At 41.6% G+C, this 24,179-nt stretch overlaps 3 protein-coding genes and 1 long non-coding RNA gene across 4 annotated transcripts; 1 reads left to right on the top strand and 3 right to left on the bottom strand.

The window, feature by feature from the left end:
• Positions 1-3,196: 3,196 nt before the first annotated feature.
• Positions 3,197-5,110, bottom strand: LOC135943766 (putative ankyrin repeat protein RF_0381). Its single transcript, XM_065490429.1, has 4 exons — positions 5,059-5,110; positions 4,401-4,743; positions 4,060-4,280; positions 3,197-3,948 (listed from the first exon to the last, which is right to left on the bottom strand). Exons 1-4 carry the CDS (start codon positions 5,108-5,110, stop codon positions 3,197-3,199), a joined length of 1,368 nt encoding a protein of 455 aa, XP_065346501.1.
• A 5,769-nt stretch (positions 5,111-10,879) lies between these two features.
• LOC135942350 (uncharacterized) lies at positions 10,880-12,418 on the bottom strand. Its single transcript, XR_010575089.1, has 3 exons — positions 12,337-12,418; positions 11,370-11,443; positions 10,880-10,964 (listed from the first exon to the last, which is right to left on the bottom strand). It is a non-coding gene; the product is annotated as an uncharacterized LOC135942350 (long non-coding RNA).
• A 3,065-nt stretch (positions 12,419-15,483) lies between these two features.
• Positions 15,484-17,393, bottom strand: LOC135943765 (putative ankyrin repeat protein RF_0381). The gene is made up of 4 exons (XM_065490428.1): positions 17,342-17,393; positions 16,688-17,030; positions 16,347-16,567; positions 15,484-16,235 (listed from the first exon to the last, which is right to left on the bottom strand). Exons 1-4 carry the CDS (start codon positions 17,391-17,393, stop codon positions 15,484-15,486), a joined length of 1,368 nt encoding a protein of 455 aa, XP_065346500.1.
• Positions 17,394-22,180: 4,787 nt separating this feature from the next.
• On the top strand, positions 22,181-23,754 carry LOC135943764 (putative ankyrin repeat protein RF_0381). The gene is made up of 2 exons (XM_065490427.1): positions 22,181-22,235; positions 22,298-23,754. Exons 1-2 carry the CDS (start codon positions 22,181-22,183, stop codon positions 23,752-23,754), a joined length of 1,512 nt encoding a protein of 503 aa, XP_065346499.1.
• Positions 23,755-24,179: the final 425 nt, after the last annotated feature.

The following is a 24,179-nucleotide window of genomic DNA, read 5'->3' as shown; positions in this document are numbered from 1 at the left end:
CGGTATAGTTACGACTTTACAACTTGGTGGCGCTGCATGGTGAGAGCAAGGGATCTAGGGTTGCCTTTAAAATCTGAATTTGCCAAGTGATTAAATCCTGAAACCGGGCATTTTACTGTCAAAACTGGAAAATATAATTACATCGAGCAGATTTTCGGGCTTTTGCTTCAACCTTTAACGATTTTGAGAACACTTCATGCTGATTTATACATGTGGCATCCCTAGGATTGTCACGCCAGTTGTTTGCCTGAGCTTGATGGGCGGGAAAATATAAGCCGCATTTTACCATCGCAACACCTGGAAGCCTCTATATTATTGATATTTTTCATTATTCCTGCAGAAATTTCATGCTCACACTGTGTTTTTGCTTCTGGTTAAGTAGGAATTTTCTGTAAAAATATAATGAATAAAAATAAACACCGAGGAAGCTGCTTCTAATTTTAAATGAACGTATTACGACGACTCTGAGTGCATCTTTTGCCTTCATTGGCAACATATATTTACAAAAAAATATATTTTTTTTTATTAAATGAGCAAAATATTATTTTAAATAAAAACACCTAACCAAATATTAAGATGTTTTCACTGCAACATGTATTGTCAAGCTAAAAATGCCATATGGTGCGGCATATAGGGCGCAGGTCGGTTAGCAAAATTATAATTCAAGTAAAAATTCATTATGCCTGAACAACATTAATTATTAGTTTATCCTTATATCTTTTTTGTAAATAAATATATTTATGTATTTATCTTATTCAGGTAGCAAGCAAACATTTTTTCCTTTATTTAATTTGTTTCTGTTGAACTTCTTGAACTCGTCGAGAATATTTGTGGAGGCTCTCGTCTTTCCTGAGTCCACCGAATAAAGGACTGAAAGGGTAAGAGGAAAGCAGGCACTTCATCACAGAGAACTGGACGTCAATCAGGTTGGGCATAAAGGCCGAAGCAACCTTTGCCAGAGAAACAGAAGGCGCCGAATTGATCAGATATGGTTTGCAAGTTATAATGGCGGAATTCTCTCTGGAGAATGTGCTGCCTCAGGATCTTTCTCTCCCTGATCTGAGCAGTGACCTTCTCCAGGGCGTCCAGGTTGAATACCACCTCCAGGCAAACCTTCTGCAATCAGGGCGAAGTCAGGATACTGGCCACCACCTCGCAGGCCTCACTACTGCGTAATTTAATTATTTCAATTTCAAAACCTTATTAACTAAATTAAACCAACGAGGACACTCTTCACGCGAACTCTCCAAGCTCAGGAAAGTTGTCCACGTCAGTTTCCTCTATGAGCAAGACGCCTTCCAAAGTTATAACTTTTCCGGTCGAGGACAGAGCTTCATGAGACAACACACTATTGTAGCCAGTCACCAGTTTCGGACGCCAGCGGCAGGTAATTGACACGTAGCGTGTGCAGATTCGGACCAAAGGTGGCCAGGAAGCGGTCCATGGTCCATGACGTACTGGTCCACAGACAATTTTCAGCGCCAGGACCCAGATTTTGGTCAGCTGCAACACAGACTCGGGCCGGTACTTTTCAAACCTGGCGCAGATGATCTGAAAATAAATGGTTTATTAATTAGAAATTAATATAAAAGGGTGAAATAAACAGATGCCTTCAGATGAGTGCTTGATTTGCTCGTCTCCGCCTCCATTGTGGGAATGGTCCAACGTGTAGTGTGAAGGTGAAGGTGGTGCTCCGTCTCCGAACAAAATCGAATCAGGTGTTTTTCCTGAGCATCATCTCGCCGCGGCTTCAGATTTTGCGACCTGGCCCTCTTCATCCGACGAGTCAATTTTATCCTGCTCGAGACGACCTGAAAAAAAAGGGGTGAGCACACGAAATTGCACTATGTAAATGAATATTTTACTGAAAATTCGTAGGCTGCAAATACATGCATAGAAGTGCACAAAAATAAATCACGACATGAAAAATCAAAGATGGACGAAAGTCGAGTCGATTTCATGAGGATGACGGCGCCAGGAAGGAATTTTGCTGCGATGTAAATTGAGAATACTGCAGGTTCAATTTATATTAATTTACGTTTTATCTCTTTGGGTGTTTCCGAAGTATCATTAATCGCCTCTTAAATCCATTATTTTCTTCCGCGGCCGCACTCATAATCAGGGCTCAGGCCGCGCTTTACCGTGAATAAGGAGAGTAAAGGTAGGAGATGCGAATAAACAGACAGAGTCACCAAAAGTGGGGAAGGGGTGGGGGCGAACAACCAGCGAACAAGCGACGTTCACCCCCACCCCTTCCCCTCTTTTGGTGACTCTGGCTGTTTATTCGCATCTCCTACCTTTACTCTCCTTAACCGTGAATACCGGCACTGTGTCCGTGTCCCTGTGTTTTGGTTTTCATCAGCTGACAGCAGGTTCAGCCAATGGGCGTGGCCTTAGCGTCACGTTCTGACGTTCTCATTGGCTGGCTTCAGGGAAATAATTGCAGGAAAATGCTCGCGGCGCCAAAACCTCTGCGTCACAACTAACAGGGCGCATAAACGCATAATTATTATGCCACCACGCATGGCACGCACCACGCCTACGTGGCCAGACAAGAGTGCAAGTGAGAAGTGAGCCAAGCCCAGGCCAAGCCGGCAGCGCGGCAGCGTCAGCTGATGGTCAACTATAAACAACAACATTTTACGAGGGGTATTAATCATTAGGGGCGGTCTGCCCACGTCCTTACCTCGCTTTGATCCAGTCCAGCAGCTCTATGATCATGTTGAAGGAGAAAGTCTATTTTCAAATAAAAGGTTCTTAAACGTCAAATTTATAATAATCTTCCCGATAAATTAGTTGAAATATAAATATATTTAATTTTTATAAAACAAATTGGAATTTTGGTCTCATCTCTGCTCAGAAAATACTCGTTTTTTTTAAATTTATGCAAAATACCCATTTCTTATCAAAGGTTGATTCTAAAAAAATCAAAGATATTTATAGAAAGGTACACAGCAGGAAGTAAATATTTTTCAAATTTCTGAAATATCCTCCGTTCGGGCCACGCATTCATCCAATCTATACGATTCTGCGCTCAGTAGAAAAGTTAAACTTTACAATTTTACTGGTGTTGATTTAAAAATAATAGTTTAAAATATTTTTTATCTTTTATTCCAGTACAGTTAATCAGAGAACATCATTATTTTGAATCAGAACAGTGCGATTTTATTAGTTGAATTGATTCTTGAAATAATTTCTACTTCTTGGTTGTGATCAACGATTCAAGGCCCTTCTTGGCCTCCTCGCTGGAAGTAGATTCAAGCACCGATTTTCCTCCGACGGTAATTTCTTGGGGATCAGCTCCCTCGTCCCTCACCAGCCATGCGCATATTTCTTCATTAAAGTTGTCAGCAGCAAGGTGCAGTGTGGTTTTGCCTCCTTCTCCCTTTTCCTTGATCTGATTTTTATCCTTGGCATGCACGAATTTTGCACATTCCAACTTGCCCAAAACGATGCAGAAGTGAAGAAAGTTGTTTCCTTTCCTTTTCACGCTCAAATCAGCACCGAGTTCAAGCAATACCTCTGCAACCTCAACGTGTCTTTCGTTGAGTATGGCGTAATGGAGTGGAGTGTAGACGTTTTCGTCGATTTGGTTCACGATTCCGCGCAAGTTATGTCCAAATTCTTGAATGATCGAATCTCCAAAAAATCTGTTTTGAGCAGCGTAGTGGAGAAAGTTGGCAAAGGATTGTTTGTTCACGGCGTTGATGTCTTGGCCCTGATCCACCAGCCACTGGCACACATCGACGCCTGCAAATCGTGCTGCGAGGTGGAGAATTGTCGCTCCGTCTTCATTGATCTCATTGATGAGGTCTCCGTCCTTTTCGTGCACGAATTTTGCAGCGTCTAAAGTAAGCACAGTCTTTGAAAAACAATGGTGCAACAAACTGTTGCCCTCTATTTTGATCTTTGTGTCAGCAACTCTCTTGAACAACTCTTCTGCCTCTTCTGCACAGAAGGGATATTCACCTAATTTATATAAAAAAGCTGACTTATAGGCATTCCTTTGTTGATCACCGGTGAATTCAAACTTTGAGAAAAAGTATCGAAGGATCTTACTTGCTTCGTTTTTTAGATTATGGGCAACTTGGTCAAGAACTTGGTCTTTCCAATTAACCTCATTAAACTTGTTGACGTCGATTTTGACTTCTTCTAGCAACCACTTGCACATCTCCAGATCTCCAAACTTGCAAGCCGTATCAAGCATGGAAAAATGACTTGGGCGTTTGCTCAATATCTCACATCTCTTATTATTGTACAAGAACTTCGCGAAGTTCAAGCTATTTTGCATCAAGCAAAAACGTAGAACACTACGAATACTTGCTTTTCCTGAATTGCGTTTCTGAGAGAGCATATGCATTCGCATTGCAAGCTTGAAATTTTCAACTCGGAGGGCATACTTGATAGCTTTATCATAATGAGCATCTTCTACATCAATGTCGCACCCTTTTTCAAGGAAATAATCGATCAGACCTTCTCCGTGGGATGCGTTCATAGCGGCGTAGTGCAGGGGAGTGGCGCCTCGAACGCCGTATTTTTCGTTGACGTCGGCGCCCTGCTCCACGAGGCGCCGACAAACGTCAACATCGGACACCCTTGCCGCGAAATGGAGAGCGGGTATCTCACCTTTGTTCTTTTCGACAAATTTCAGCTTGATCTTGATCAGCTTTTCGTACTGCTCATCTAACGTCATTTTCTTCTCCTCTCGCGGAGTTTGTGGCTCTGTCTCATGTTGTCGTTTTCCTGAAATAATTAACTAATTTAAACTATATATGAATCTTTGATAAAGCCGCGAAGTTTTGGATGCACTGAGATAAGCTTAAGCCAAATTCATCCCGGATGTGATATCAAAATCAAATTTATAATTTTTTATTTTACGTTTTATGCTACTGCCAATATAACGTCACAGAGGGCCGGAAATAAATGTATTCCTGGCTCCTGGGTCATTTTTCCGCGGTATCAAATTTTAAACCCGCTTATCAAACCATGGTTTATGGCTGACCATGTTGACCAAAAATAAACCTTTGTAGTATAATGGCTATAAAAATCGATACTCACTGCTTGTGCTGGCATTTTCTGGACTTTCTACTTCCACTTTTATGTTGTTCATTTTGTAGTTTTGTCAACTGGGAACAAATGGAATTAAATTATTAACTTAATTATCAATTATTACACGTTTTAAACTGAATATTTATCATGTCTAAATTATTTAAGTTCCAAAATCAATGTCAAAAAATTGCACTGTTGGGGAGATTTCCCTCCTACGATTTATTTTCAAAACAACCCACTATAAATTGGGATTTTCAACGTACCAGTAACTTAAAAACAGGCACATATATTATACTAGTAAAACAGAATATAAATGTTAATTTGAGTGAAACATACCCTAGCTGCTCCATTATGAACAAATTACAAGCTTTATGCGCTTGCGCATGGGGGTGGGTAGTTTGTCGTTTGGTTTTTAACGATAAAAGTTAGCGGAGTTGCAAAAGTGCATGGTGGTGGTATCGGAAAAACCGCGAAAAGTGGCCCCTGAACAGACCTCAGGGTGGGGTACCCTGAATAAGATCATCAGGGTGGATCAAATAAATTTAGGAAAAAAGACCTGTCCGATGAGAGGTCATGGTCAATGATGCGAATGCGTACGAATTATAATAATAAAAATAGACATTGCGGCAGATCACGGCAACGTTTTCTAGCGTGACCTTCAAGGTCGAGCTAGAGGGTGATTTTTTTTCTCCATTTACTTTCATTGTTTACCAAAAGGCGTTGATGGCCGCCCAGGCGAAAATGGTTTACCTTTTATAAAAATTCGTCAGATTGATGGATTTCAAGTCACGAAGTCTCAAACGAAAGGTCTCGCAAACCCTTACCACCCGACTTACCCTGACGACTATTTTCAGGGTAACCCACCCTGAGATCAATCCCGGGGCCATTTTTCGCGATTTTTCCGACGCAGCCACCCTCCTATATAATCGCCAACAGTTTTTCGTTAAAAAACAACACACCTACCCCCACGAACAAGCGCGAAGAGCTTGTTTTTTTAATTATTGAGACGGAAATTATATATTAAAAAGAAACAATAATAGTTAGAGAGAAGCAGATGAATTAAATTAAAAACTGTAAAGAAAAATTGACTTACGAGTATAATTGAGGCCGCGACTGGCGAATAGATGTAAACAGGGAAGAGGCGATAGCTGCTCGAGGCACACAGGTTGACTGCTGACTCTAAAGTGTGAGGAGAGAGGAGAGAATTCTCCTGAGCCGACGGCAGCGGTGGCGAGAGCGATGAATGAGGGTTGAGGAGAAAAGCCAGCGCTCCGCTGGCTTCTCACGATCAGGCTATTATGCTACAAAGCCAATAGAGTCGATTCAGAGTCACGCGCATTCGTCCTGTGCAGATCCACAAAATCAATCTTTTCCCATGTTAAAAGACTTTTCGTTTTTGGCCCAGTTTCAAAATGAGGACTCTAGAGGAAGCACTGAGCTGAGCAGAGATCATCTCTTTGGGCTCTTCCGCCTTCATTCCTACCTGAAAGGAATCAGTTTTCTTAATCCAACAAACCACACCACGCCCTTGAAGAGGAAAACCTTGAGGCATCTTAGGCGTTGATCAAACTCTGAGTGAAACTCCGGGTAAAAGAACGAAAACAATAAAAATCGTGCTCGTGAAAGGCAAATATTTGATCAGGGAGAAGGATTATTAATTCGCTCAAGATATATTTGTCCGGAGATGTAATTATTAGATTTTGTTTCAATTTTTAATATTACTTTGAAACTAAAATGGATAAAAAAATTACATTTTATTACTAGCTTTTCTATAAAAATAAATAAAAAAACTGGTCCCAGATGTGTATCGAGATAAATTTACATTTTTTGTGCAGTTATAGTAGGTCAATTAAAAATACCAAACTTTAATCAGGAATATTAAAAAACAAACTATTTTCCCTATTTTCATGTGTTGCTGTACATAAATAAGTGCAGCACGCGAAGGGAAAAAATGATCTTTTATGTTTCTATTCCTTGAATTCCTTCTTCCCACGGTCACACGGCCTTTTATTCTTTTTTCCTCTTTTATCATTCTCCGTGAGGGTTCCTTTACCTGAGTGTAAGAAGATCTATTGTCCAGTCGCTTTTGTTCCAGTCAGCATTTTCAGCCCAAGAAAGCGCATCGGCACGGCACGGCACGTCTCGCTGCCGTAAATGACTTCCAAGATAAATGGCCAACCTTGAGGCAAACGAATTTTTTTTCACGAGCCTTCTTCTACCTGCGTTCTGCGTTGCTCAAGCAGCCGACTTTCGCCACGGCTGCAGCGACTTGAGCGCATCTGGAGGTTTTTCTCCTAACTTTTTGCCGGCCAGCCAGCGGCCACACGGCCTTACCTCTGCCGGATGCTGTTAAGGAGTTAGCAACAGCAGAGCCGGACTGGCGTTGTTAAACGATGGCGCAGTGACTGCATCTTTTATTCATTTTTTTTGACAGGTTGCGTTATTTCCGTGATCCGCCACATGGACATCGATATTTTGAAGACGATAATATTGATATTAAAAAATTGGCCATAAAAATAACACGATTAGTCATCACTCATCACCAAAATGTTTCTGACTATCGATATAAATCGATATTTATCGTCTGAAAAAATATCGATATTGCCTTCATTGGGGCAAGAATAATTTAATTCTTAAATTATACACCAAGTCAATTTTGTTTACTCGCCTTGAAAATATAATAGCGAATATTACACAACCTCCAGTATTAGTAGGTGTCACGATTTCCGTCGATAACATTGCCGTCAATTCTCAATTCTCAGCTGGCGCTGAGATATCACACGACGAATCACTTCCTCATGAACTATTATGCCGCGATAATTAGGGCACATTTTTCCGTCTGGAATAAACTCGAATCTCTGAAAGGGACTAGAGAGAGCCTCTCGGCCGCTTTTTCCCCCATGAGCTGCTGACTGAAATTCATATTTCTTCTTCTTGGAGGGTCGTGGAAAATTTGCTTGCAATGAAACCCGCCTCGCGTATTCATGCGTCGTCGAGAATGACTGATGTGTCAATTTAATTAGGATGTGCCGGAAATTAACGCCGTCGGGTTTCAGATGGAATTATTTACTAATAATTGATTCATTCGCAGCATCCAGAAGGTGGAACATCACCTTGCATAATTGATTTTTCTATTTAAATTGGGTGGAAAAAATTAACTCACTCCAACCGCTAAGCTGAGCAATAAATTTATATTTTAATTTTAAACGTTAATTTATAATGCGATTTGAAAATAAAGTGAACAACACTTTATTGCAGTTAAAATTTCCAAGGATGATAAACAACCCCATTGAAATCGAATCTCATTCCCTTAGATGAAGCAGTAAAAGTTGCAACTTCCCATATAATCTCCTCAGGAAAAATTGGCGCGAAAAATCTCCATTGAGAATGGCGAGAGAAGAAAAAGGGGGCTTACCTGAGATGCCGGTGAAGGTCCATGGTGGACGCGTATAATCCCTGGTGATGCTGGCTCGCCACCGCTCGAGACACTGCCGGAGCACAGAGATCCCAAGAGGAAAGAGGACGCTGCGGCTCCCTCACTCTCCCATCAGCGAGCGAGTGCGCTCGGAAAATTCTGTATTGAGTGTAAAATCCTGCTGAATTTTAAGCTGCTGTTTCCTTTAGGCGGTGCAGAGAGTGACTTGCATTTCCTCATAAATAAAAAGATCTTTTTGCCCAGGCAAGGCGCAGCGCTGCACACAAAAACGCGGTTAGCCAAATGATCCACACTCGTTGATTGAATTAGGATTGAATTGAATTAAAATTATGCCCTGCACGCCTGCAGGCTGACATTTTCTCAATATTTCAGATTGGTGTTGGTTTCTTGGTTTCAGTTGTCAAAAATTTCCAATTAGGAAAGTTTACGTGTTTTGGAATTGAAATCGACGGAATTTAAAGTTCAGGTTTGAAATAAGAGTTTAACTCCTCCGCGCAGTGATCAGTTAAAAGCTAACTTTCTGTGCTTTTGCATTATTTAAAAAATAAGCATCACGTCTTGCAGGATAATTATATTAAAAAAATCGCAACGATTCAAATGCTGATTAATTGATCTAAATTATATTCAGGTTGTATCGTAGTAGTTAGACAGGATTATTATTAAAGTTTCATCGCGGAATAGTAAATTATCGAAAGCTGTTCATCCATATTGAGTAAAAAAAACTGGCCGTCTGCATGCTCATTCAGGACAGTGCTGCTCTTCGTGGAGGGTGGCAGTGCCGAGTGTTGGTGGTTTTTCCTCTTCCTTGGATGCTTCCGACGCGACAGTCTCCAGCGCCTCTTTTGTAGGTTTGGGCTCTTCAACCGGTCCGTCCGAATATCTACGATCACAGGCGCCAAGGCTGGCTCTTAGGGTTTTGAGACGTCCTTAGCAGCGATTTCCACCTTGGCGGTAAAATCGGCAGACAAGTCGTCATCCACCTGACCCTGCGTTACAAAAAAAAAGAAAGTCAGGTCAAAATATTTATAGGATTAGGGACTCTATAGCGACTTGAATTAAAATAAATACGAGTAGAGAAGATGCCATGGCAAGAATGATGGGAATCAAAGACAATGGATGAGGTTGATGATTTATTTTTAGATAAAAAACTTCAAACCTCCCTCATGTTTGCCATGAGCCTCTTAAAGAATGTCTTCGACGAAGTATCTGAGCACTTCAATCGATTCTTGATGGTCGAATTTGATAAAGTGGATTTTTCCCCGCCAAAACAATATGAATGTGAGAACTGCGCATGCGTGAGAGCTGGCTGAATCTAACAAAGTAGCTATTCGTACAAGCGGTCTCTCTGCAACCAGCTCTCACGCATGCGCACTTCTCGCAAGTGCGTTCATATCGATTTGGCGGGAAAAAAGTCACTCTTTGATTGGAAAAACATCCACTTTACCTAATTCGACCCTCCAGAATCGATTGGTATGTCCAGAAACTTCGTCAAAGACAGGGTCCTTAAGTGTCAGAGCAAAGAATTTCCCAATCGAGGAATTCAACTACAGCCTAATTTTAGTTTCAAAATTTAAGTTTATTATGGGCTTACAATTTTACATTCAAATTTGAAACTGACCGGCTCAGGAGTCTGCCTGGCGCTGGAGTCTGCAGAGCTGGGCGGCGTAGATTCGTCTGTGTCCGTTTCACTCTCAGTATCAAGTGAAACAGGTTCGAGAGTTAAGGGAAAGACGATTTCCATCGGACGGCGCCGTGGTTTAATGGGCAGGTTCCTACCACTGCGACTTCGACTCGGGGGAACACTGTAGCCAGGCGGTGTGGGAGGTGATAAGTCTGTAGGTTCGTCTCTGTCCGTTTCACCCGGAATGAAAATTGAAACAGGTTTGAGAGTTAAGGGATCGATGATTTGGATCACACGGGGCTGGAGCGTGCGACTTAGCCTCGGGGGAACACTGTAGCCAAACAGTGTGGGAGGTGCTGAGTCTGTAAATGAAATATACTTCATGAGACGTAAAACTAGCGAATGTGCCGAATTTGATTTAAATTGGGAATTTATTTTAACCATCAACAAACACACGTTGCTATTTTTTTGTTGACTGCGTAGATTAGCTTTATAAAAAAAAACTTAGAAGGAAACGGCCGTTCTTTAGAAATTAAAAAGCAATGAATTGTTTAAGGCATGCAGAATTGCAGACTTTTGTTTATCCATTTAAGTATTAATCTATCGCACTTCTTGTAGTTCCAAAAGGTTTCTTCTGTGGACAGGAGTTGGGATGATATTGATAGTGATTAAATTAGTTCATTTTAATCTGGTGGTCAGTCCTTTGACAAAGGCGGCCAATAATTCTCATGTTTAAGGGTTTCAGTTGTTCAAATGTTAAGGTAATCACTCACAATACGGTTGATGAACCCTCGCATCCATGGTGGGAGCATCTCTTATCTGTTTTAAGCAACATTCTATCAGCGGTTGGGGTGCATTCTGGAATCAGATTACATTTGGCGATTTAGAAGAGAATCTTTAACGTACATGTGTGGTCCTTGTAACCCAGCGTGCCACTACCACGCATGGTCCATGGCGGCCTTTATATCCAAAAACCAAGATTGAAGGGAAGAGTGCCGGGCGGCCCCAGGCCGTTGCGACGCCTAGCGTTGAGATTGCAAGGTGAAAGGGGAAGCGGGGTGGGAAGGGAAGGCTAGAGCGAGCGGGCAATGCACTGTGTGACGTCATCTGCGTCGCACGGTGCACTGAACCACCACAAGAATTTAATAATTGCGTAATAATAGAAATCCTGCCATATTGTTAACATTCCAGGAGGCAAAATAAAACTAAATAAGCCTGGCAACACACTATTTTCGGTTTGAAGCTATCGTCGAGCATACTAACCGAGACATCTTGGGAATTTTGCGAGTCCGCAGTTGCTCCGGAATTGACCGTATCGCTCATATTGATGGCGGCAACTGAAACAGGATAACAGAAAGGACGCTATGAAATTTAGTATAAAAGAGTCCAGGTTAAGGAGAGTATTAAATTTGGTAACAGAGCTGATGCCCTACTATATGCACGTCAGCTTTATTTGCACAGTGTTAGTGTGTTGCTAAGCAATGCGACTGATTGTAAGTAAACAATCCCTGAAATCTCACATTCGGGACGGTGATAGACCTTCGGACAGTCGGATGGAACTCGTCAATAACCTGGACACTAAAGCTGTTATTGGGGAGTTCCATCCGACTGTCCGAAGGTCTGTCACCGTCTTAAACGCGAGGTTTCAGGGATTGTTTACTTACAATCAGTCGCATTGCTCAGCAACACACTAACACCGTGCAAATAAAGCTGACGTGCATATAGTAGGAATCAGAGGCGAGAAGCAAAAATACAAATTTAATCGCACAGCACGCCACAAACTAAATTAAAATAGTCAATAGAACCAACAGCAGGGCACTGAGATAGAAAAAAAAGAGTGGCGACATCACGTGATGGGAAGACGGGCTGCAGGTTTTCTCCTCTTATGCACACCAACTTACGTGCAAATAACAAATCCGTATTTAAAAACGTTATCCCGAATATCCCCTTGAATCCAATGATTTCCCTGACTTTTATCCTTTCGCTGATGTAATTCCTTCACTAAACATAATATCTACGGAGAAAAACTGCAGTAAAAGCCTCGAATTACTAGAAATTTCAGAAATTTCGGCTTTCTGCCGTCCGACATCACGCACATAATGGTGCGTAAAGTCGAGACGATTTTGATCCACTTGGCCAATATTTGACGCCGCAGGAACCCGGCTTCACGTTTTTAGCAATCACTGAGGCTTAACGGATTTGATTTTATCAATATTAATTGAGAACTTACCTTATATTCTGTTGAAATCAAAGAAATTCGAAGCCAGACCAGCGAACAAGCACGCGACTCTCGGACTGCTCTCGGATAGCGTCAGGAGATGATGTAAACAAAAACAAAACACGAACGGTATAGTTACGACTTTAAAACTTGGTGGCGCTGCATGGTGAGAGCAAGGGATCTAGGGTTACCTTTAAAATCTGAATTTTCCAAGTGTTTAAATCCTGAAACCGGGCATTTTACTGTCAAAGCTGGAAAATCTATTTCCATTGAGCATATTTTTGGGCTTTTGCTTCAACCTTTAACGATTTTGAGAACACTTCATGCTGATTTATACATGTGGCATCCCTAGGATTGTCACGCCAGTTGTTTGCCTGAGCTTGATGGGCGGGAAAATATAAGCCGCATTTTACCATCGCAACACCTGGAAGCCTCTATATTATTGATATTTTTCATTATTCCTGCAGAAATTTCATGCTCACACTATATGTTTCGGCTTCTGGTTTAGCAGGAATTTCTGTAAAAATATAATGAATAAAAATAAACACCGAGGAAGCTGCTTCTAATTTTAAATGAACGTATTACGACGACTCTGAGTGAGTGCATCTTTTGCCTTCATTGGCAACATTTACAAAAAATGCAAAAAAATAATAAATTTTTTATTAAATGGGCAAAATATTATTTTAAATAAAAACACCTAACCAAATATTAAGATGTTTTCACTGCAACATGTATTGTGAAGCTAAAAATGCCATATGGTGCGGCATAGGGCACAGCTCGGGCAGCAAAATTATAAAATTCAAGTAAAAATTAATTATGCCTGAACAACATTAATTATTAGTTTATCTTTAAATCTTTTTTGTAAATAAATATATTTATGTATTAAATTTATCTTATTCAGGTATCAAGTAAACATTTTTTCCTTTATTTAATTTGTTTCTGTTGATGAACTTCTTGAACTCGTCGATAATATTTGTCGAGGCTCTCGTCTTTCCTGAGTCCACCGAATAAAGGACTGAAAGGGAAAGAGGGAAGCAGGCACTTCATCACAGAGAACTGGACGTCAATCAGGTACTGGGCAAAAAGGCCGAAGCAACCTTTGCGAGAGAAGCAGAGGCGCTGAATTGGTCAGACATGGTTTGCAAGTTGTAATGGCGGAATTCTCTCTGGAGAATGTGCTACCTCAGGATCTTTCTCTCCCTGATCTGAGCAGTGACCTTCTTCAGGGCGTCCAGGTTGAATGCCACCTCCAGGCAAACCTTCTGCAATTAGGGCGAAGTCAGGATATTGGCCACCATCTCGCAGGCCTCACTACTGCGTAATTTAATTATTTCAATTTCAAAACCTTATTAACTAAATTAAACCAACGAGGACACTCTTCACGCGAACTCTCCAAGCTCAGGAAAGTTGTCCACGTCAGTTTCCTCTATGAGCAAGACGCCTTCCAAAGTTATAGCTTTTCCGGTCGAGGACAGAGCTTCATGAGACAACGCACTTGTAGCCAGTCACCAGTTTCGGACGCCAGCGGCAAGTACTTGACACGTAGCGTGTGCAGATTCGGAACAAAGGTGGCCAGGAAGCGGTCCATGATCCATGACGTACTGGTCCACGGAAATTTCCAGCGCCAGGGCCCAGATTTTGGTCAGCTGCAACACAGACTCAGGCCGATACTTTTCAACCCTGGCGCAGATAATCTGAAAATAAATGGTTTATTAATTAGAAATTAATATAAAAGGGTGAAATAAACAGATACCTTCAGATGAGTGGTGTTTGGGAGCTTGATGTGCTCGTCTCCTCCATTGGGGGAATGGTCCAACGTGGTGTGAAGGTGAAGGTGGTGCCCCGTCTCCGAACAAATCGAATCTGGTGTTTTTTCCTGAGCATCATCTCTCGCCGCGGCTTCAGATTTTGCAACCTCTGGCCTTCTTCATCCGACGAGTCCATTCTCCTGCTCGAGACGACCTGAAAAAAAACAAGGGGCGAGCGCACGAAATTGCACTAAATGAATTTTACTGAAAATTCGTAGGCTGCAAATACATGCATACAAGTGCGAATAAATAAATCACGACATGAAAAATCAAAGATGGACGAAAGCCGAGTCGATTTCATTAGGATGACGGCGCCAGGAAGGAATTTTGCTGCGATGTAAATTGAGAATACTGCAGGTTCAATTTATTATTAATTTACGTTTTATCTTTTTGGGTGTTTCCGAAGTATCATTAATCGCCTCTTCAATCCATAATTTTCTTCCGCGGCCGCGCTCATAATCAGTAAAATCAGGGCTCAGGCCGCGCCGGAGCCGCGCTTGACCGTTTCCGTGAATTGCCCTGAATACCGTCACTGTGTCCGTGTCCCTGTGTTTTGGTTTTCATCAGCTGACAGCTGGTTCAGCGTCACGTTCTCATTGGCTGGCTTGCTTCGGGGAAATAATGCAGGAAAATGCCCGCGGCGCCAAAACCGCAGGGCGCGCATACGCATTATACCACGCACGCACGGCACGCACCACGCTAACGTGGCCAGACAAGAGTGCAAGAAGTGAGACAAGCCGGCAGCGCGGCAGCGTCAGCTGATGGTCAACTATAAACAACAACATTTTACGAGGGGTAAATAATAATCATTAGGGGCGGTCTGCCCTGTACCGTCCTTACCTCGCTTTGTCTCCAGTCCAGCAGCTCTATGATCCTGTTGAAGGAGAAAGTCTATTTTCAAATAAAAGGTTCTTAAACGTTAAATTTATAATAATCATCCCGATAAATTAGTTGAAATATATATTTTATTGAACGAATTGGAATTTTGCTCTCATCTCTGCTCAGAAAATTATAGCGTTTTTTAAATTTTATGCAAAATACCCATTTTTTATCAAAGGTTGATTAAAAAAAAATCAAAGATATTCATAGAAAGGTACACAGCAGGAAAGTAAATATTTTTCAAATTTCCGAAATATCCTCCGGGTGGGCCACGCATTCATCCAATCTATACGATTCTGCGCTCAGTAGAAAAGTTTAACTTTACAATTTTAATGGTGTTGATTTAAAATAATAATTTAAAATATTTTTTATATATCTTTTATTCCAGTATATTATTAATCAGAGAACATCATTATTTTGAATCATGAGAAGAGTGCGATTTTATTCATTGAATTGATTCTTGAAATAATTTCTATTTCTTAGTTGTGATCAACGATTGGAGGCACTTCTTGGCCTCCTCACTGGAAGTAGATTCAAGCACCGATTTTCCTCCGACGGTAATTTCTTGGGGATCAGCTCCCTCGTCCCTCACCAGCCATGCGCATATTTCTTCATTAAAGTTGTCAGCAGCAAGGTGCAGTGTGGTTTTGCCTCCTTCTCCCTTTTCCTTGATCTGATTTTTATCCTTGGCATGCACGAATTTTGCACATTCCAACTTGCCCATAACGATGCAGAAGTGAAGGAAGTTGTTTCCTTTTCTTTTCACGCTCAAATCAGCACCGACTTCAAGCAATACCTCTGCAACCTCAACGTGTCTTTCGTTGAGTATGGCGTAATGGAGTGGAGTGTAGACGTTTTCGTCGATTTGGTTCACGATTCCGCGCAAGTTATGTCCAAATTCTTGAATGATCGAATCTCCAAAAAATCTGTTTTGAGCAGCGTAGTGGAGAAAGTTGGCAAAGGATTGTTTGTTCACGGCGTTGATGTCTTGGCCCTGATCCACCAGCCACTGGCACACATCGACGCCTGCAAATCGTGCTGCGAGGTGGAGAATTGTCGCTCCGTCTTCATTGATCTCATTGATGAGGTCTCCGTCCTTTTCGTGCACGAATTTTGCAGCGTCTAAACTAAGCACAGTCTTTGAAAAACAATGGTGCAACAAACTGTTGCCCTCTATTTTGATCTTTGTGTCAGCAACTCTCTTGAACAACTCTTCTGCCTCTTCTGCACAGAAGGGATATTCACCTAATTTATATAAAAAAGCTGACTTATAGGCATTCCTTTGTTGATCAGCGGTGAATTCAAACTTTGAGAAAAAGTATCGGAGGATCTTACTTGCTTCGTTTTGCCTATTATGGGCAACTTGGTCAAGAACTTGGTCTTTCCAATTAACCTCATTAAACTTGTTGACGTCGATTTTGACTTCTTCTAGCAACCACTTGCACATCTCCAGATCTCCAAACTTGCAAGCCATATCAAGCATGGAAAAATGACATAGGCGTTTGCTCAATATCTCACATCTCTTATTATTGTACAAGAACTTCGCGAAGTTCAAGCTATTGTGCATCAAGCAAAAACGTAGAACACTACGAATACTTGCTTTTCCTGAATTGCGTTTCTGAGAGAGCATATGCATTCGCATTGCAAGCTTGAAATTTTCAACTCGGAGGGCATACTTGATAGCTTTATCATAATGAGCATCTTCTACATCAATGTCGCACCCTTTTTCAAGGAAATAATCGATCAGACCTTCTCCGTGGGATGCGTTCATAGCGGCGTAGTGCAGGGGAGTGGCGCCTCGAACGCCGTATTTTTCGTTGACGTCGGCGCCCTGCTCCACGAGGCGCCGACAAACGTCAACATCGGACACCCTTGCCGCGAAATGGAGAGCGGGTATCTCACCTTTGTTCTTTTCGACAAATTTCAGCTTGATCTTGATCAGCTTTTCGTACTGCTCATCTAACGTCATTTTCTTCTCCTCTCGCGGAGTTTGTGGCTCTGTCTCATGTTGTCGTTTTCCTGAAATAATAAACTTATTTAAACTATATGCATCTTTGATAAAGCCGCGAAGTTTTGGATGCACTGATAAGCTTAAGCTAAATTCATCCCGGATGTGATATTAAAATCAAATTTATAATTTTTTATTTTACGTTTTATGCTACTGCCAATATAACGTCACAGAGGGCCGGAAATAAATGTATTCCTGGCTCCTGGGTCATTTTTCCGCGGTATCAAATTTTAAACCCGCTTATCAAACCATGGTTGATGGCTGACCATGTTGACCAAAAATAAGCCTTTGTAGTATAATGGCTATAAAAATCGATACTCACTGCTTGCGCTGGAATCTTCTGGACTTTCTACTTCCACTTTTATGTTATTCATTTTGTAGTTGTGTCAACTGGGAACAAAAGGAATTAAATTATTAACTTAATTATCAATTATTACACGTTTTAAACTGAATATTTATCATGTCTAAATTATTTAAGTTCCAAAATCAATGTCAAAAAATTGCACTGTTGGGGAGATTTCCCTCCTACGATTTATTTTCAAAACAACCCACTATAAATTTGGATTTTCAACGTAACAGTAACTTAAAAACAGGAACATATATATACTAGTAAAACAGAATATAAATGTTTGTTTGAGTGACACATACCCTAGCTGCTCCATTATGAACAAGTTACAAGCTTTATGCGCTTGCGCATGGGCGTGGGTCGTGTGTCGTTTGGTTTTTACGATAAAAGTTAGCGGAGTTGCAAAAGTGCATGGTGGTGGTATCGGAAAAACCGCGAAAAGTGCCCCTGAACAGACCTCAGGGTGGGGTACCCTAAATAAGATCATCAGGGTGGATCAAATAAATTTAGGAAAAAAGACCTGTCCGATGAGAGGTCATGGTCAATGATGCGAATGCGTACGAATTATAATAATAAAAATAGACATTGCGGCAGATCACGGCAACGTTTTCTAGCTTGACCTTCAAGGTCGAGCTAGAGGGTGATTTTTTCTCCATTTACTTTCATTGTTTACCAAAAGGCGTTGATGGCCGCCCAGGCGAAAATGGTTTACCTTTTATAAAAATTCGTCAGATTGATGGATTTCAAGTCACGAAGTCTCAAACGAAAGGTCTCGCAAACCCTTACCACCCGACTTACCCTGACGACTATTTTCAGGGTAACCCACCCTGAGATCAATCCCGGGGCCATTTTTCGCGATTTTTCCGACGCAGCCACCCTCCTATATAATCGCCAACAGTTTTTCGTTAAAAAACAACACACCTACCCCCACGAACAAGCGCGAAGAGCTTGTTTTTTTAATTATTGAGACGGAAATTATATATTAAAAAGAAACAATAATAGTTAGAGAGAAGCAGATGAATTAAATTAAAAACTGTAAAGAAAAATTGACTTACGAGTATAATTGAGGCCGCGACTGGCGAATAGATGTAACAAGGAAAGAGGCGATAGCTGCTCGAGGCACACAGGTTGACTGCTGACTCTAAAGTGTGAGGAGAGAGGAGAGAATTCTCCTGAGCCGACGGCAGCGGTGGCGAGAGCGATGAATGAGGGTTAAGGAGAAAACCAGCGCTCCGCTGGCTTCTCACGATCAGGCTATTATGCTACAAAGCCAATAGAGTCGATTCAGAGTCACGCGCATTCGTCCTGTGCAGATCCACAAAATCAATCTTTTCCCATGTTAAAAGACTTTTCGTTTTTGGCCCAGTTTCAAAATGAGGACTCTAGAGGAAGCACTGAGCTGAGCAGAGATCGTCTCTTTGGGCCCTTCCGCCTTCATTCCTACCTGAACAGAATCAGTTTTCTTTATCCAACAAACCACACCACGCCCTTGAAGAGGAAAACCATGAGGCATCTTAGGCGTTGATCAAACTCTGAGTGAAACTCCGGGTAAAAGAACGAAAACAATAAAAATCGTGCTCGTGAAAGGCAAATATTTGATCAGGGAGAAGGATTATTAATTCGCTCAAGATATATTTGTCCGGAGATGTAATTATTAGATTTTGTTTCAATTTTTAATATTACTTTGAAACTAAAATGGATAAAAAAATTACATTTTATTACTAGCTTTTCTATAAAAATAAATAAAAAAACTGGTCCCAGATGTGTATCGAGATAAATTTACATTTTTTGTGCAGTTATAGTAGGTCAATTAAAAATACCAAACTTTAATCAGGAATATTAAAAAACAAACTATTTTCCCTATTTTCATGTGTTGCTGGACATAAATAAGTGCAGCACGCGAAGGGAAAAAATGCTCTTTTATGTTTCTATTCCTTGAATTCCTTCTTCCCACGGTCACACGGCCTTTTATTCTTTTTTCCTCTTTTATCATTCTCCGTGAGGGTTCCTTTACCTGAGTGTAAGAAGATCTATTGTCCAGTCGCTTTTGTTCCAGTCAGCATTTTCAGCCCAAGAAAGCGCGTCGCATCGGCACGGCACGTCTCGCTGCCGTAAATGACTTCCAAGATAAATTGCCAACCTTTGAGGCAAACCAATTTTTTACGAGCTTTCTTCTTCTACCTGCGTTCTGCGTTGCTCAAGCAGCCGACTTTCGCCACGGCTGCAGCGACTTGAGCGCATCTGGAGGTTTTTCTCCTAACTTTTTGCCGGCCAGCCAGCGGCCACACGGCCTTACCTCTGCCGGATGCTGTTAAGGAGTTAGCAACAGCAGAGCCGGACTACTGGCGTTGTTAAACGATGGCGCAGTGACTGCATCTTTTATTCATTTTTTTTGACAGGTTGCGTTATTTCCGTGATCCGCCTCATGGACATCGATATTTTGAAGACGATAATACTGATATTAAAAAATTGGCCCTAAAAACACGATTATAGTCATCACTCATCACCAAATGATTCTGACTATCGATATAAATCAATATTTATCGTCTGAAAAAATATCGATATTGCCTTCATTGGAAACATATTTACAAAAAAATAATAATTGCACTAAATGAATATTTTACTGAAAATTCGTAGGCTGCAAATACATGCGCATAGAGTGCGAATAAATAAATCACGACATGAAAAATCAAAGATGGACGAAAGTCGAGTCGATTTCATTATTAGGATGACGGCGCCAGGAAGGAATTTTGCTGCGATGTAAATTGAGAATACTGCAGGTTCAATTTATTATTAATTTACGTTTAATCTTTTTGGGTGTTTCCGAAGTATCATTAATCGCCTCTTAAATCCATAATTTTCTTCCGCGGCCACGCTCATAATCAGGCGGCTCAGGGCGCACCAGGGCCGCGCTTTACCGTAAATTGCCGTGAATACGGTCCCTGTGTCCGTGTCTCTGTCTCTGTGTTTTGGTTTTCATCAGCTGACAGCTGACAGCTGGTTCAGCCAATGGGCGTGGCCTTCGCGTCACGTTCTCATTGGCTGGCTTGAGGGAAATAATGCAGGAAAATGCTCGCGGCGCCAAAACCTCTGCGTCACAACAGGGCGCGCATACAACCACACACCACGCCAACCACCAACCACCAACGTGACCAGACAAGTGCAAGTGGAAGTGAGCCAAGCCGGCAGCGTCAGCTGACGGTCAACTATAAACAACAACATTTTACGAGGGGTAAATAATAATCATTAGGGGCGGTCTGCCTGATGGCAGTTTGTTATTCTTGCAATTCATTTAGGTTAGTAATCTTTTTGTTTGCATTGCATGCACTTTGTCGTGTTCCGTTGTACTGTACTTGAACAAAATTTTGAAAATTTTGGACCAGAACCGGATAACAATAAAAGTCCAATTTTATTTCTGGAGATATCAGGATCAAACCGGGAGGTTGGCGCAACTCTACTTAGGAATCATCTATTAAAAACAAAAAATCTGACTTCTTGGCTGGCCGCGAAATCCAGCACAGACCTTCCGTCCAGGGTCAGGGCCTCAGGGTCAGCCCCTTAGCCCTAGCAGCCACCGACACAAATGCGTCCAGGTCGGCGCACTCCGCGGCCAGTTGCAGGACGTACTTTCCATCTTGCCCCATTTCTTTTACGATATTCTCATATTATTGTTTCTCAGTTAAACGAATTTCAGATATGAAATGCGCGCGTATTTTTATTTTTGTATTTCCCGCCCTCGCTTCCGCCAATGATATTTCTCTCAAAATCAGCTGATTGTGAGAGTGAGAGCCAGCTGATAGAAGAAGGCAGGCGAGTGAGCACGTAAGCTGAGTCAGCAGTAACCTGAGCTAGCCCTGAGCAACCCCGTTTGCAGCTGCGCAGCAGGTAAACACTATCTTGATTGTTACAACTAACAATTGTGTGATCGATTCATCAGATTGCCATCCTTAGATCTTGGATAACGCCGCAATATCGCTGTATCTTTAATTTAAATCTCACGCAGGGGTGAATTTTAGGGTGTAATCGGTTCCTCAAGGCGCTTTAGAACCTGAGATTAGGACTGCTAAGGGTCCATTTCAGATCCTTGAGATATTTATTTGTGCTGATTTTGGCTTGGAAGGTTTATTTCTTACCACTATTCACACATTTTATTCTGATTAAGGGTGAAAATCTTTAACAGCGGGAGTCAGATGTGCGATAAAATTAGTTCCAACTGCGCAGATGCAAGATGGCGTCTGAATGTGGGAAAAATAGCCCTCTTTGGATTGTTGTACGAGTTTCAAGAGTTTGTTTTCACGGTCCAATAAAAGACACAATTAGTACAATTAATGCAAATTATGTGTCAAAATATTGAACAAAACTCGGTTCTTTTCGCGTATTTCACGTGACCGTTTTTTCGCGCCATTCACCACCAGACGCCATATCTGCGCGTCGCACGAATCTGGCCCCCGCTGATCTTTAAAATTTTTTACTGCAGAAGAATACTTTTTTGCTAAAAAATCACGAGTTGGGAAATTTTAATTGTTCGAAACGGCCCACTGATGGCACCGCTGTTATATTCATAACTTTATGGAATATGAAATGCAATTTCAGGTAAATTCTCGAATAAAAATAAAGTTATTTTGACGGTTTAAAAATTTAAATTATATTATAGCAACAAATTGCGGTATTTTTTTACTTTTGCCTTGTAAATTTACTCTAAAAGGAATGCAATCCTACCCTGTCAAAATGTCAACCCTCTTCCTTGATTTTTACTAAAATTGTTATCTTTTATTTTCCAGGAATTTTTGAATTCTCTGGACGTAACCCTACAAAATGGAAAAAGATCGATTGACCAAGTTGACGGACTCGTCAAACCAAAAGGCGAGCAGTGAGTTTTAAATTCCTTTCATTGACGAATTTATTCTAACATTCCAATTCCTTACATTGTAGAAAAACGACCTCTTGAGACACCCTCTAGTCCAGGGAAGCAGAAAATTCCTCGACTGGAGTTCCCCGCGACGGCATCTTTGGAAGAAAAGGAGGAATTCGTCTTGAAAAACAGAGGTGAAACTCCGATGCTGCTTTTCGCCTCAGAAGTGGGTGATTTGGAAATTTGCCGCCATTTCGTGGGAAAAGGGACCCACGTCGTCGGCACCGTGGACGAAAAAGGCTCCAACGTGTTCCACTACGCCGCCAGAAACGCCACGCACGGCTTAGAACTGCTCGAATACTTCGAAAGCCTCGGAGAAGACATCGAAAGAAGAAATGACGATGGTGAGCAAGCAGTCAAAGTTGCCGTTAAGGAGGGAAACTTCGACTTCGCCATCACACTGTACAACAAAAGATTGCGGGATATGAGCTTCCTATCATACTGCATCGGCAAAGCGATCGGACTGGACATATTGAAGTCTTTATACGAGAAAAACGCGTCCCTGGTCAACGTGGAAAACAAATTCGACTTGAAATATCTGATTCCCGTAACGGCAGCGTTCGGGGACTTGGACATCATGAAGTGGGTCATCGAGATCTGCAGAAGCAGCTTGGAAAATCATGTAGATGTAAGAAACGAAGTGCTCTATTACGGTATAAAGGCATGCGGCGACAACATGAAGCACGGCGAGCAAATCGTTAGTTTCTTAATGGATGAGTACAGTCTGCAACTTTTGCCGAGGGATTTGGAGTCTCCTCTAAAATACGCATTTGTGAAAGGAAACATTCCCGTGGCAGATTATCTTATGAAGAAGCATGGCGCTTGTATACCGGATAAAAAATCGTTTTTGGAAGAACTCATCTGCAATGAATTCGTGAAGGCCGAGATCATTGGAGATTTCCTCAACCTGGTCGAGAAGAAGGTGGATGATATCCTTACCTATCCTCTCCACTTTGCTTCTCAGTATTCGAGGCCTGAAGTGTGCGAATGGATGGTCCGTCAGGGTTTGGACGTGGCCGCTGTCGTGAAAGAATCGTTGTGCACGGTTCTCCACTTTGCTGTTTTGAATGAGTCTCACGGATTGGCGCACATTCGGTTCTTTGCCCAGAAAATGTCCGCGAATGACGTGAATCGAAAGGATTCGCAAGGCCAAACGGCGCTTCACGTAGCCCTCGGCAATGCAAGACTGGACGCTGCCGAGGAACTGATCAAATACGGCGCCGATTTGGACGTCGAATTTAAAAAATGCAATCTGCTGCTTTATTGCGTGGGCAAAAACCAGTTCCCCAGCGCCAAGTTTGTATACGGAAAGAAGAAAAGCCTGGTCGAAGGACTAGGACCAGAAGGAAAGGTCGCTTTGCACATCGCCACCGAGTTCGAAAACAAGCCCATGATCCAGTGGCTGAATAAAATCGTCAACGATACCCTCAACTCCAGAATTAGGGATATTTTTCTCAACAATATTCACTCACTCTAGATGACTCCGGCAATATTTAACCGTCCTGAAAATTCACTGTAATCCTTTACACTAAAATTCCTGAAATAAAAATTTAGCTAATATGATCTCAAGATGCAAATCATCTCTTTGATTTCAGTCCATTCTAAAATCTGGGAGCTGGCATAAAAAGAGAAAAATCGAGGGATAAAAGAGATCGAAAGTTCTTGACTTTGCACTCGGGTTTCAAGGCTTTTCAGGAGTCAATGAATTGATATCAGGGCAGTCACACCCATCAGGTCTTTCACACCTGAAATTTTTGATCGTACAAGAAACGAAGAAGGGTATGTAAAGGAACAAGGAGCCCACGCAGAGGGGATTGCAGAATCTATTATTTAATTATGAAGCATTGACCATATCCGTTTGGAATTTCTTTTAGACTTGTTTTGAAAACAAAAACACCAATC

This window comes from Cloeon dipterum, chromosome 4, assembly GCF_949628265.1.
Source record: "Cloeon dipterum chromosome 4, ieCloDipt1.1, whole genome shotgun sequence".
Taxonomy (NCBI): Eukaryota; Metazoa; Arthropoda; class Insecta; order Ephemeroptera; family Baetidae; genus Cloeon; species Cloeon dipterum.
This window is presented reverse-complemented; position numbering and strand designations above follow the sequence as displayed.

Coding starts and splice junctions, on each gene's coding strand:
- LOC135943766 (XM_065490429.1), bottom strand. CDS start 5,110: ATGAACAACATAAAAGTGGAAGTAGAAAGTCCAGAAAATGCCAGCACA. Junction 4,744..5,058: donor AGAAAATGCCAGCACAAGCA/GTGAGTATCGAT, acceptor TAATTATTTCAG/GAAAACGACAACATGAGACA. Junction 4,281..4,400: donor CATTATGATAAAGCTATCAA/GTATGCCCTCCG, acceptor GATGCAAAATAG/CTTGAACTTCGCGAAGTTCT.
- LOC135943765 (XM_065490428.1), bottom strand. CDS start 17,393: ATGAATAACATAAAAGTGGAAGTAGAAAGTCCAGAAGATTCCAGCGCA. Junction 16,568..16,687: donor CATTATGATAAAGCTATCAA/GTATGCCCTCCG, acceptor GATGCACAATAG/CTTGAACTTCGCGAAGTTCT. Junction 16,236..16,346: donor TAATAGGCAAAACGAAGCAA/GTAAGATCCTCC, acceptor CCTTCTGTGCAG/AAGAGGCAGAAGAGTTGTTC.
- LOC135943764 (XM_065490427.1), top strand. CDS start 22,181: ATGGAAAAAGATCGATTGACCAAGTTGACGGACTCGTCAAACCAAAAG. Junction 22,236..22,297: donor GTCAAACCAAAAGGCGAGCA/GTGAGTTTTAAA, acceptor CTTACATTGTAG/AAAAACGACCTCTTGAGACA.